Source organism: Rhipicephalus sanguineus, chromosome 3, assembly GCF_013339695.2.
Source record: "Rhipicephalus sanguineus isolate Rsan-2018 chromosome 3, BIME_Rsan_1.4, whole genome shotgun sequence".
In the NCBI taxonomy this organism is placed as follows: domain Eukaryota; kingdom Metazoa; phylum Arthropoda; class Arachnida; order Ixodida; family Ixodidae; genus Rhipicephalus; species Rhipicephalus sanguineus.
In genome coordinates this window covers 57,991,109-58,004,285 of record NC_051178.1, presented here as the reverse complement: position 1 = coordinate 58,004,285, position 13,177 = coordinate 57,991,109, and the positions used below count along the sequence as shown (strand labels likewise).

At 47.2% G+C, this 13,177-nt stretch overlaps 1 protein-coding gene across 1 annotated transcript; it reads right to left on the bottom strand.

Annotated features, from left to right (window-relative positions):
* Positions 1 to 573: 573 nt before the first annotated feature.
* LOC119385495 (uncharacterized) lies at positions 574 to 3,206 on the bottom strand. Its single transcript, XM_037652919.1, has 3 exons — positions 3,129 to 3,206; positions 2,964 to 3,086; positions 574 to 990 (listed from the first exon to the last, which is right to left on the bottom strand). The coding sequence occupies exons 1-3, from the start codon at positions 3,204 to 3,206 to the stop codon at positions 574 to 576; spliced, it is 618 nt and encodes a 205-aa protein (XP_037508847.1).
* Positions 3,207 to 13,177: the final 9,971 nt, after the last annotated feature.

The following is a 13,177-nucleotide window of genomic DNA, read 5'->3' as shown; positions in this document are numbered from 1 at the left end:
TGAGGCCGAGACAACAGCGGACACATCTTTACTGCATCGAGCTTCGGCCGCTACTGCCAGCGGCCGCTGCCCGAGTGACACGAGCGCACACGCGATCGTCCTTGTCTTCTACGAGCGCACACAGCCGCTGAGCGCCTCCATACTGCCCCCTCCCCTCGGAAAATGTGGGAAAGAACAACGCGCGCTACTTCACATCGGTAGCCCGCGCAAGTGTCCTGGCTACGCTTGGCCACGGCGGACTGCGCGTGGCACACACGACCACCTGCGAGCACTGTCCGTCCATAACTTCTTGTAGGACCTCATGGGCTCTCGGATGTCGTAACCGCTGACTGGCGCAGAGGTATCAACTGCGCCGCCGCACGAAGACAGAGGTTCACCGGACTCGCTGAGGTTGACGACCACGTTCATCGGCGAGAGCAGGACGGAATGCCGATGCGCTTGGCGCAGCACCACACCCACCGAGCTAGCGGGCGCAGAGTAGTCACGGTAGACCTCCTGGCGCTTACGTTGTTGCTTGGTGCTGGTGCCGTTGTCATAGACGTTTCGCTGTGTCGTGTTTTTCCGTTGTAGCCGCTAGGACCATTCACGTCGGGGTGGCGGCCCGTCCTCCACGTGGTAGTCGTTAAATGCTGGGGACCTCCGTTTCTTGGGCTCATTGTCCCCGTCCCTCTTCTTCTCAGCGTCAGACTCATTGTCGCCGCCATGTGCGTCCTTTTTCTCGGTGTCTTTATAATTGTCGTTGTCAGTGTCCCTGTCATTGTCGTTGTCGGTGTCGTCACTTTCACGGTCGGCCTCGCGGGCGTTCGCGTCGTCCTTATCGTCTTCGTTCCCTCCGTCGACCGTTCGCTTCTTCGGCTCCCTCTCCTCGCCCGACGCGTCCGTCCCACCTGACCGTTTGTCCCTTTGTTCGTTTTGCTTCTGTTTCCTCCTCTTATTCCTCGTCTTGTCTTCCTTCACGACCGCAGCTTTATCATGCCGGGACTCCTCGACCTTTGCAACACGAGGCTGCGACTCCCCGATCTGCTATTCGTAGTGCTGAGACTTGCCGATCCCTTCTTCGCCGTCCTGACAGTCACCATCGGCGTCCCGAACGATCGTCTCGTCCACGTCCGCGTATTTCTCGTCGCTTACGTTCTCCGCAGCCTCCACAGCCGTGGCCTCTCTTCTTTTTCCCTTTTAAATGCGAAGCATTTCTTAGCGAACCTCGGGTACTTTGAGCGTTTCTATCTATCTATCTATCTATCTATCTATCTATCTATCTATCTATCTATCTATCTATCTATCTATCTATCTATCTATCTATCTATCTATCTATCTATCTATCTATCTATCTATCTATCTATCTATCTATCTATCTATCTATCTATCTAGCCGCCTACGTCTGGCTGCTCTCATGGTTGCCTCCTTAACCCAGTGTAGACCAAAATTGGCATGGGAGGGTAAACGGATTTGACGAATATATTTGTCTGGTCATGACATGAATAACATGAAAATCCTGTCGCGTACATCGTCAAACCCTTTCCACTAGACACGTGTGGCACATACCCGTTTTACACGGGCCGCGTTGTACGGGCATGAGCCACAGGTGATTGACAGTTTATATCTACCCAGGAACAGCAAGAAGAGACATTGGTAACTTAAATGCGAGAGCGTTAAGAAAAACCAACATCGGCAGCGTTGACTTGCCGAATCGAAAGAATGAAAATTAGGATCCGAGCAGGAATCGAAACCAAGCATTCTGAGTGGCAATCAGGTATTCTACCACTGAGCCACGCCAGGTCTATAAACTGGTTTGGAAAAACAAACTACGCAGGCGTAATATCGATGCAACGTCAATTGTAGTTGTGGTGCTTGCTATCTAATTTTGCAAGAAATCAATTAGCACTACATGATACTCCTACGATGTGTACTCCTACGATACATGCGTCATATCAGATTAACGTGTGTAGTTCCAGTGTTGGCTCCGCTTTTATAGCAGTCTAATAAACATTACATTTGTATTCCTATGATTCAGCAAGATATATTGAAGCATTGCTCGACCCCGGAGGAATACATTAACGAAAGTTACATATGATATCCACATCACCGCACCGTAAATTGCTCTTTCCGCCAGAATGACGCAGTGTCCTCTTCATTACTTACGAGGCTGGGCTACGGCCTCATGCTGACCGAGGATGATGCCAGATTGGTTGGCAGCCGCTTTGTAGAAGGCAACGTAGGCCACATACGCCCAGCTAGTCCACGAATACGACAAACGCCATCCACTGATGTTGGTCTACGTAGCACTATCCAGACCTACCAGCATCGACGGCCAATACCTCACCAACGCGAAGGGTGACTTCAGGTTCTGACATGTCGCCGGCTCTATCAACTCAGAATTTGTCGACGAAATGACCGAGGCATCCACGAATTCCAACAGCTCTACTATACCACATACTTCACTACACATGGACACCTCGTCACCGCGATCACGACCGGATCCTATAACAAGTCATGACCAGCTGCTGGTGCTCACTGATCACGTTGATGATGAACTTGTTCAAGAACTGTTAGGAACTTCTTCCACACATGCACAGGGGTTCGTGAAACGTGCGTGCGTTCTCCATCATAAGGGACAAGTATAAGCACTACATATCAACTTAACGCTTGTGGTGTTGGCAACACCCACGTTGCCGTTGGCAGCGTTACCCAACCGTAAACTGGTATATATAACACATATGTGGTTCTTCAACGTATATGTGTGGGTATAAAATTTATACAAATCTTTAGCGTCATATTTTGCGACGTTTCGCCCAGTAAAAAAATTACGCCACAGTCACCTTCCCGCGACATGCTTCGCATAACATCGACTCCCACGGTACGTGGGATCTGCCGAATTTTTTCTGCTTCCTTTGCCTCTCCATGCCTCCATCCTGTTCGTCGTGCCCTCCAATATCCTCCTCCGCACCGTCTAGTTCCCTCACGCCATCGTCGTCGTCCCGGAAATCCACCAGCACGAAACCAGCGCCCAGCTTGTCGTCAGTTTGCTGGTCTCCTTCGGCGTCAATCTCCTTGTCCGCCTTCGGTGCCATGTAGTGACAAGCTACCTATGAAGTGGACGCGCCGTGCGCTTTCTCTTTGACGCCGACCTCGAGGTTTCCGCCGTTGCACTCTCTTTCGCCGTCCTGGGAGTCTTCGGCCTCTTTCTCGGTGATCTCCTCGTCCATCGATGCATACGCCTCTGCGATCACGTTCTTTTCGCCGTCGATGGCGGATGATGCGCCGCCACCGCGTCGGTTGTCGTCCCGCGGTGCCGGCCCACCGCACGAGCCTCGACGCCGACCTCATCAGCGCACGCATCATCGCCGCCTTCGTCGTCATTCCCAGGTGCCACCTCGCCGCACGAGCGCGCCACAGCCTCCATGGCGTGCGCGGGCTGCGGGACGCCGTGGTAAGTGCCGAGGTGCTCGAGGGCTATGATGGCACGCCGCTGCTCGTCGGCGGTCATTTTCCCGGAAAGGCAGAGGTGTATGAGGGTCTCGACCGGCTCGTGTAGGAGGACCAGGTCGTAGTCCCCGTAGGCGGCCATATCCAGGAACGCCCGTTTCAGCGCCCATAGCTCCTCGAACGCGATATCGTCGTGCAGGGGGCCGAAGTCAGGAGCTGGTGGGATCCGGCGTACGTTGATCGGGCCGTACAGTCCCGAAGGCTTTAATACGGGTTACAATGAAATAAGAAATAAAAAACGCCAGGCCTGCGCTGAAACCGCAGCACAGTCACAGCGAAAGCTGGAAGAGCGGCGTTCTAAAATAACACCAACAAAATACAACGCAACAAAATTAGCAATGCAGTACGTTAGCATAATTCAACAGTATATACAACAGCATATTACAGAACTCTAACGAAAAGAAAGTGCAACACTTCGTAAAAATAAGAAGCTTGAAAGTTAGCTCGTTGGCTTCCTTTCCGGCGTCGGCTCGTTTTGCCAGTTGGCGTCCGAAGGCGCTGGGAGTTTCCTTGGTGCTGTTTCATTTCATTCGTTTTTTGACACCCTCAAGGCTAAAGACATTACCGAGGGTAGTGAGTTGAAATTGAAGTAGAAAGCAAACAAGAAACGCACAAAAATAAAGATACAAGTTCTTCGTCTGCCATTTATACAGTGTTAGTGTGTGTTGTTTTAAAAGGTTGTGGTCTTCAATGGTAGCGATGCTTTCGGGAAGGCGGTTCTAGTCCTGTGATGTGCGTGGAACAAAACTATGATAACTGTAATGAGTGCGACAGGAAATGATTCCAACTTTGTGGGAGTGATGAATGCGAACGAAATGGTAGGATGCTTTAGTGATTGAGTCATTACGTAGAGGGCTGTTACGGAAGTAAATTTTGTGGAAAAGATATAGTCGAGAAGGATAACGGCGAGAAGCAAGTGACGGTAGACTGAGAGTTGCATGGAGGAGTTTCATGGAGTTTCATGGAGATACTAGCAGTTTGGTTGTAGTTGTGAAGAATGAATCGAGTAGAGTTATTTTGAGAAGTTGAAGTGAATCGATTAGCTTGGCAGTACTCGGATTCTATACAGTGGGAGCGTATTCAAGTTTCGAGCGGATTAAGGTTTTGCAAAGAAGCAGTTTTAGTGATGCGGGGGCAGAAGAGAAATTACGTCGAAAGTATCCGAGCATTAGGTTAGCGTTGTTTGTGGTATGGTAAGTATGAAGGGACCAGGTTAAATCTGATGTGATGTGTACTGCAAGGTAACGGTAAGATGTTACTGACTCAAGGAAGGTGTTGTTAAGTTGGTTGGTGGACTAGAGGCAGTACGGGATACACGTAAGACTTTGCATTTATTGCTGTTTAGTGTCATTAGCCAGTCATAACACCACTCAGAAATAGCGCTAAGATCAGTTTTCAATGTGGTTACGTCTTACGCGTTAGTGATTTCACGAACCACAGCACAGTCATTAGCAAACAAATAAATGTCAGAAGTAACGCACTGAGGTAGGTCATTGATGTAGATTGAGGAAAGAAGACGGACTCTTGAGGCACTTCAGAATTGACTGAGGTACTGGGTGAAGTATGATTGTTGTAAGTTACAAAGTGAGATCTGCTGCAGAGGAAGTGTTCTAGCCATGTCAAGATTTTTGGACTAAGGTTAGGTTGCGCTAGTTTTGAGAGAAGCAGCTCGTGGCGAACCTTGTCGAAGGCCTTCGAAAAATTCAAGAAGACACAGTCGGCTAACAAGCGGCAGTAAGAATTAGATGAAGCTTATGGGTAAATGTAATTAGTGTGTGTCACAAGAGAGTGTTTTTCAGAAGCCGTGTTTTGCATGTGAAAGAAAAAAGAAGTTTGAGTCAAGAAAATGAAAAATTTCGGAGTAAGGAATGTGCTCCAAGATTTTGCGCGGGTTCTGGTTAATGATATTGGGCGGTAAATGCATGGAGAAGCGCTGTTACCTGATTTATGGATTAGAACCACCTTCTCAATTGTCCAGTCGTCAAAAACGTTCATCTGTATCAATGGATTGTTGAAATATTTGTAACAAAAAGAATGATGAGTATGCCTTTGTACCTTTAAGAAACTTTGCATTAATAAGGTCAACACCTGGACTTGCAACAGTCTTCAAAGGCTATTTTTTCGATAACGCCACTGTAAATAACAATTTCATCCATGGGTTAATAGTTATGAGAGGGCGGATTAAGTAAAAACGGGCCGTTGTAGCGGACAAAGTTGCTGCAAAATACGTTACGGTTTCCATCATGATGGCAATAATTAGGACTCGTTCCCATGTCGTCTCCTTGTTCGGTAACGACAGCGGACAGCATCGGATGTCCTCGATGCGAACACCAGATATTACGCGATCTCGATGACTTTCTTAAATAGAGCTGCCGAAATCGCAAGTTGCCGTTAGCTTCTTGAGCTCGACGACGAATTTTCTAATTCGTTCAGTTTGGCCGTGATCCTTGCTATGAAACCTCTATCATTCCGCCACTATTAATCCCCGTGGTGCATGCATAGTGCACACGCAGAACTTTGGTGACATCAGCATATTTCTAATCCGCAGGACGTTTAGCCAGCAGAAGGCTTCGTAGTGTCACGTAGACTGTCTCACTTAGGACCACTACGAACACCTGCGCCTCGTTTGCCTCGTCGATGTTATTAGCGCTTGCGGAGGCCTCGAATCACTCGATGTAGACTTCAGTGCTGCCACTGTCTGGGCATAAGCCCGCAAGCCCTCCAACTGGCTTTGTAAGTACGCCGCGATCGCCCGATGCTGCTATTCGGTCTGCCGATGTTACCACGCCAGATCAGTACAGTTTCACCACAATACGACGTCGTCAGCACACGCCTTGTACAGAACATACAATCGGAGATCCCATCGGAAATGCCATCAGACATCCCATGGGAGATCCTATTGGACAGTCTATGGGACGTCCCATCCTCGTTGCCAAAACTGTTATATATGTCGAGCGCAGGATAAGAGGGTGGAAGAACAACTTGAGCTGCTCACAGATATAGAGCCTCGAGTAGACTGCCCCATTGGAGGAGGGATCGTCGAGGAGAAAGTGGCGCCGTTACTCCCTCCCTCCGAAAGAATGCTTGGGTTACAAACAACAAGTGAACAAGGGGAGAATTAGAGGCATAAAATGTCGAAATAGGCATAAAGTTCCATATCCCAATGAAGTTCCGTAACCTCACTTAATAGAGCTTTCAAACACAGTCCAGCAGTCCGATGATGTCCAGCATATCTGAAATGGGCAAGGCTGACATATGGACGACGCTGAAGTGGGCGAGGCTGACATCGGATGACATAAGCATGTTCTGCACATGGTCACTGCTGATGACATGGCTTGAGCTCTTGTGAGGAACGAACAAGGTTGGGTGTTCTTGTAGCTGTCGTAGGTCGGATGTCGTAGGCGTCGGATTCAGTGTTGCGGCTTCAACATACTCTGTGCTTCCAGTTTGCGTGTGCGATGACGGAGGCTGATGGGGCAATGCGTGAGTTCTTGAGGAGTACAAGGGGTGATTTCGCTTCTCTTTCGGCTTCTTCCGCGGTGTTGTCGTTGCGGTTGTAATAGTACGCGCTTTCTTGACCTCTGGTGCAGTAGGCCTCCCTGGTGATGTTTTTTTTTATGCGAAGATGTCTGACATGTTGAATTTGTCTTCGGGTTAAAAATCTGTTCCGTTGACCTTCAAGCTGCGAGTGCGCTTCCGTTGAAGCTTTCGTTCGTCGTTGCCTTTGCTGCAGTCTCTCTTGTTGCCGTTTATGTATGTTGACTTGCCTCTGCTGGCCTTGTTGATGATACTGCGGAAGTTGCTGATGCGGCATTCTTTTCGGAACATGACTTTCATTTTCTTCGCAAGTTGATGTAGTAGTGAGTGGGTACCTGGTGCACAATGCGCTAATGTTTGTGGTGTCGGGCATTGCTGGTGGTGTGCCAGAATTGTTAGAGAGCCCTTCGCAGGCTTCTAAAGTGTCAGTCAGTGCACGTGTTTCTGTCACAAGGTAAAGTTCGGGGTTTTGTGCATCTGATACTTCCGTATCGACAAACCGTTCGCCCTAGGTAATTCTCTAGAAGGAGCTAGTGGCATCAGAACTAACCCCTGCCTTTCCGTTTTCATCATAGGAGCTGATACTGTGAGGTGAATCCATATCGCTTTGACATTCCGGTGGTTGAACACTGGAAGGTGCTGAAGCAGACACGAACTGACCAGGTTTCGATTGTGAATGTGGTTACAAAGGCGTGATATCAGCGTTATGTGGAATCGAAGCGCCACTTGAGGCAAAACGAGGTGGTGGGCCGCGTGTGGGAGATGAAGAATCAAATAAATCGAGTGGTTCTGTAGCGCCTCGAATTCTATAGTGCTGTCATGATGCTAGTCGTGTGCAGCTAGGATCTGGATTGGTGGTCCGTGTATAGTCAAAGCGTCCATTTGAGGACTTCACGGATTTCCGGCGGATGAAGTGGCTGGCAGGAGTCGGCAACCTGCGGTATACACCAGGGGTCGGCAACCTGCGGCCAGCGAGGCTGCATTATGCAGCCCCTGGCCCAGGTCAAAGCGCCTCCTCCTCACCCTAATTAACTGATGAAGACCTGCACGTGGTTTTGCGCCTGTCGGTGAGCATCGTAGATGTAGATATTTAGGCTGAAAATGGACGAAAAGTCGCATTCAAATAGCTTTTTTTTTGCTTGTAACTAATGTTTATAAATTGCAAATCTGTGAGATGCGTGCTGAAAATAAATGGCATTTCTAGTCCAGTTTCTTGCATCGTTATTGTCGATTCGCCGAATTTTTCCTGTTGCCTGTAAGGCACCCCCTCCTCCCCTCACCCCTTGATTTGCCTTGCGGTCCCCGCCGTGTCGGCTTCATGCAACTTGGCCCTCCACCTGAAAAGGTTGCCGACTCGTCGCATACACCATTTACCCTTGGAGGTACGCAGGTGTCTGCGTCATCGTGGCAGATGTTTGTTCACTGTCAATTACGAGATAGCGCAACGAGTCAAAAAGCGCGCTTTAGAGGGCGTCCCACTGGCCGCCTTTCGCTGGAGTGGGGCTGCGCTCCCGACTGTGCACTTTGACCTACAAGGCGTGGTCGCCTGTGCTTGAGCGCTTATCTCTTGAGGGCGGAGCTCTGTACGTTTCGTGCTTTCTTCGCTAAGTTTGCACTGAAGTGATAGACCTCATGATGATCACTCCACTCGCTGCAGCAGCCGTGTTTTCTAAAGGAGTGAGCTGCTGGCCTTTCTTCGTATGGCATCTTAATTTCTTCCTATACCATTCATTGTTTTGTCTGTGCGGCGAAACTGTGTCTTTTGTTTCCCAACACTAACCAAGTAGGGTCACCACGCGAACTCCATCCGGACACTATGCACATAGCACATATTCCAGAGCAAGCACTTTGTTGGTGCACGCATTTAGTATACGACTTCTGCCCTATCGTATTAATTCTTATTAGAGCCAAAAGTGCTGCACTGTAGAATCGGCCATAATAAATGTGAAAGTTCGTTCAGATGAAGCCGCATATGGCACACTGAAATAAACTTTATCCAGAAATACAAGTGCCTGTACATAATTACGATATTCCATTAAAAATACAGCAAATGAACCAACAGTTTCCCTTGCGTAGGTTTCAATTTTTGCGCATTCCAACGACTCAGGTAATAACGCATAAACATATACTGCTATTTAAATGGGAACGTGGTGAATCCCGCAGCTGCAACCCCACCCATAATAATATTAAGTGCTGAGGTTTTAAGTCCCAAAATCACTGATATTATTATGAGGGATACCATAGAGGAGGGCTCCGGAAATATTGACCATATGGGTTTCTTTGAAGCGCAGCTAAATCTAAATACACGGGCCTCTACCATTCTCGCCTCCATCGAAAATGCGGGCGCCGTTACCAGGATTACCGAATCTGTGCTTAACAGGTCGCTTATATATATGTTTGCTCATATTGGTTTAGATTATCGCACACATACATTCAGAAAAGTTTATAAACATAATTTATTTGGAATGTCTGACGAAAAAGTGCACGAACACACAATTTATTACCGCCATGTCTTATCCAGTTTAGAATGTTGGCACATACACGTTCCTAAACGAGTTCCACCACAGTACCAATCATTGTGGCAGTTGGAATGGCAGTGTCTTTTGCACCCAATGTTGCCGAAAAGAGGGCAGCCATAGGCGCTTTCTGAAAGTAGTATGACATAGGTTACCACGGGCACACGAAGATAATAACGAGTACATTTGTAAAAATGATAGGTGAGCGTGCTGTCTTGCGGAGAAACGAATGATTTCTAATAAATGTCATAAATCTCATTGAGCGGTGTTACATATTTAGTTCCGTAACAATGTCACTTACAAAACCCCAATTCGCATTTCTGCGATATGGATAAGTCTTATAACCCACGGTATTATAACCCACATCAACCGCTTCGAGCAGTACAGAAGTGCCCAGGGTTTGATATTCTTGTCTTCACTGCCATTCATTAGCAGGTAACAAAACTATCATCATCATAATATTTATCGGCCTATTAAAGTCCACTGCAGGACGAAGACCTCTCCCAATGATATCCTGTCATGTGCAAGCTAGTTCCATTTTATCCCCGCGAACCTCCTTCTCTATTATTATTGCGATAGCAATTACATGGACACTCTCGGCTGGTCTTTGCCGTTGGCGTCGCGCTGAATGAATATATATATATATATATATATATATATATATATATATATATATATATATATATACTATATATATATATATATATATATATATATATATACATATATATATATATATATATATATAAGTATGAGAGGTGGCACTTCAAGAAAACTTCATTTATTACGTCGACGTTTCGGTCAGAGCCTGACCTTTCTCAAGACGAAATGTTCGTGCATATTTCCGTGTTTATATGGACATATGCGGAACACGGAAATATGCACGAACATTTCGTCTTAGAGAAAGGTCAGGCTCTGACCGAAACGTCGACGTAATAAATGAAGTTTTCCTTGAAGTGCCACCATCTCATACTTATACTTATACGGCAACCAAAGGCAACCACTCCTTCAACTATATATATATATATATATATATATATATATATATATATATATATATATATATATATATTATATATATATAATATATATATATATAATATATATAGAAGCTACAAAGAAAAATAATTCAGAAAAAATACTTACCGACAAACGGAATCAAACGGGCGACCTCTTTCAGAACGCAAACGGCGAGCTATTTATATACACCATTTACAACTGAGTACTTCCTTGCTCATGAGCGAGATGGTGCGAACTGCGCGAGGGGGCGCCCTTGAAAGGTCATCGCCCCGCTCGTAGCGATGCACGCGCGCCTCCGTGCATTTCGCCCTACAGGGCGTGGTCGCCTGCGCGCGCTTATCTCGCGGAGGGAGGGGGGAGGTTGTATGTCTTGTGCTTTCACCACGATGTCCGCGCTAAAGTTACAGAGCGTACGTAGGTCACTTCGCTCGCTGCAGCGGCTGCGTTTGCGAAACGAGCACGCTGTTCAAACAGAAATAACAACTGTGACAGTTGTTAGTTAGCGCGCGTCCTGTGTATACCTGTGCATTCTTTTCATGCGTCCTTTTTTATGTTTGAGAAGCGCGCTATAATGGTCGAGCTGTGACACTTGATAGTTCGCGCTCGTCCTGTGTGTGTTCTTTTCGTGTCCTTTGCTCTTGAGCGACACGCTCAAAATTTGGAGCTGCTTTCCGTTCTTCGCGTTACATTCCAATTTGTTGCTATCGTATTCATTGCTTTGCCGTTGCGGCGAAACTGTACTTTTTTTCATTGCATCTAACCGCTGCTTTCCTCGAATGTTTTTCCCTTGCCTTGATAACCATTCTGTTCCGGCAACTGACCACCTGTTGCATGCCGGACGCATTACGTGGCCATCCCAGGTACACTTCTTTCTCTTGATGTCACACTACTTCGATTTAGCTTGGATTGATCAGGTACAGCTATTTTAGGCATGAGATACATTTAGACCCTGTTACGGGTAACCATCAAATGACCTTGAGCTATAAGCGAGCGCCCTTATCCAGGCATTGCTGTAAGAAGCAAAGGCACGAACATCCTAGGATTCCGCCAAGTTTTAGAAAATTCCACCTCTCGCCGCTAACACTATTACAGAATCGCATCACATAGGCTAGTTACGGCCCAAACAAATTGCCAAAATTATTGCTTCCGAAGTGGAAGTTTTGACGGAAGCCCGCGAGATCGGGACATGATTGAATTAAAAGGACCCCGACCATGAAAAAGAATACCAAAATGACGTTTTGGCTCCTCTGACGGCAGCTTTGTACAATTTGACGTTAATAGCGGGTGTAGATATGAGGAAGGGTTCCATCATTTCGGTTCAATGTATCATGCATCGTTTGAATGAGAATGAATTCCAAGTGGTGCCTTGCATACCGATTTTTCTTTCTTTCCAAGATCATGGTGTTACCCCAATCGATTTGATAGCTGACGTTTTCCGGGTGCTCTGCCAGAACATTTGAAGACATTTGTTTTCGAGTTTACGTCCTTCGCATGCTGTTTTACCGGCTGTTACAAATTTCCCTTCTCGCCGATATATACGAAGTCAGGGTCTTTACATGGAATCCGGTAAACGACCGGATTCGGTCCCTCTTTTACATTAATAATTGCTTCCGAGTAAGTCTCAGTGTTTGTTCACGCTGCCACTCTAGCTCTAATTTCTAGCTCGCTGAAGTTTTATTTGCAATTTCTAAAAGCGTACGTTCCCAAGGCACATACGGGGCACCATACATTTGCTCTTTTCAGCGACAGCACCACGCTTGTGCTCAAAATTTCAGATAGTCCAGTGCTTTTGTTCGCTTTTAATTGTTTATATATTAGTAATCCATCTTCGCAGACTAAGAAAGCTTCCACGTACGGCTGAACACGTTTTAAAGAGTAGAAGCATGCAACTACAAACAAGAAATAACGCGAAACCGCAACGAAAATATGCCAATTCCTCGATCAGCGGGTGTCGCTGCAGCCAATCTTTCTGAAAGTGCACGTGTTTTTCTCACTGCAGTAACTGCCTTCCTGAGCCACGAGTATGTGTAACATTTGTTCACTCTCGTACAGCGTAGAGCCACGAGAAAAAATGACACCATCTTTCGCTAAAGGGGACCATGAGGCGATGCGAAGCCGGAGCACTTGCACCACGGAGGAATAAAAAAACACTAGGAGGCAGCGTCACGTGACACTTTTGAAGCCCAGCCAAAAAAAATGACACAGGGTCACCGTTTGAAATGAGCACACCCACGTGATTGAGTATTGGAGTACGAGGGGGGAGCGGCGTCCGAGGAGGTTGGCTTGTTAACGCTAGGCGCGCGCGCTAGTGCAATTTTGTTTTTGTTCATGAGCCCGCGAAAAAAGGAAATGAAACAGGAGCATCATGCGAAATGAGCCTCGAACGCGATGAGCAAGCGGCTTCAGAGGAGGCTGGCTTGTGGACGCTAGGCGTGCTCCCTCCTATTTTTTTTCTTTCCTCCATGACTTGCACGATAGCGTTCCGTTGGCGTTCGTTGGGCATGCTACCGACCTGGTGTCGTGGAACGCGAAGAGGAACGCTACGCGCGTCGTGTCTTCCATCTAGCCTGGCCGTTATTTCTCACAGGGCGAGCGGGGAACGCGGTCGACAGGCGCAC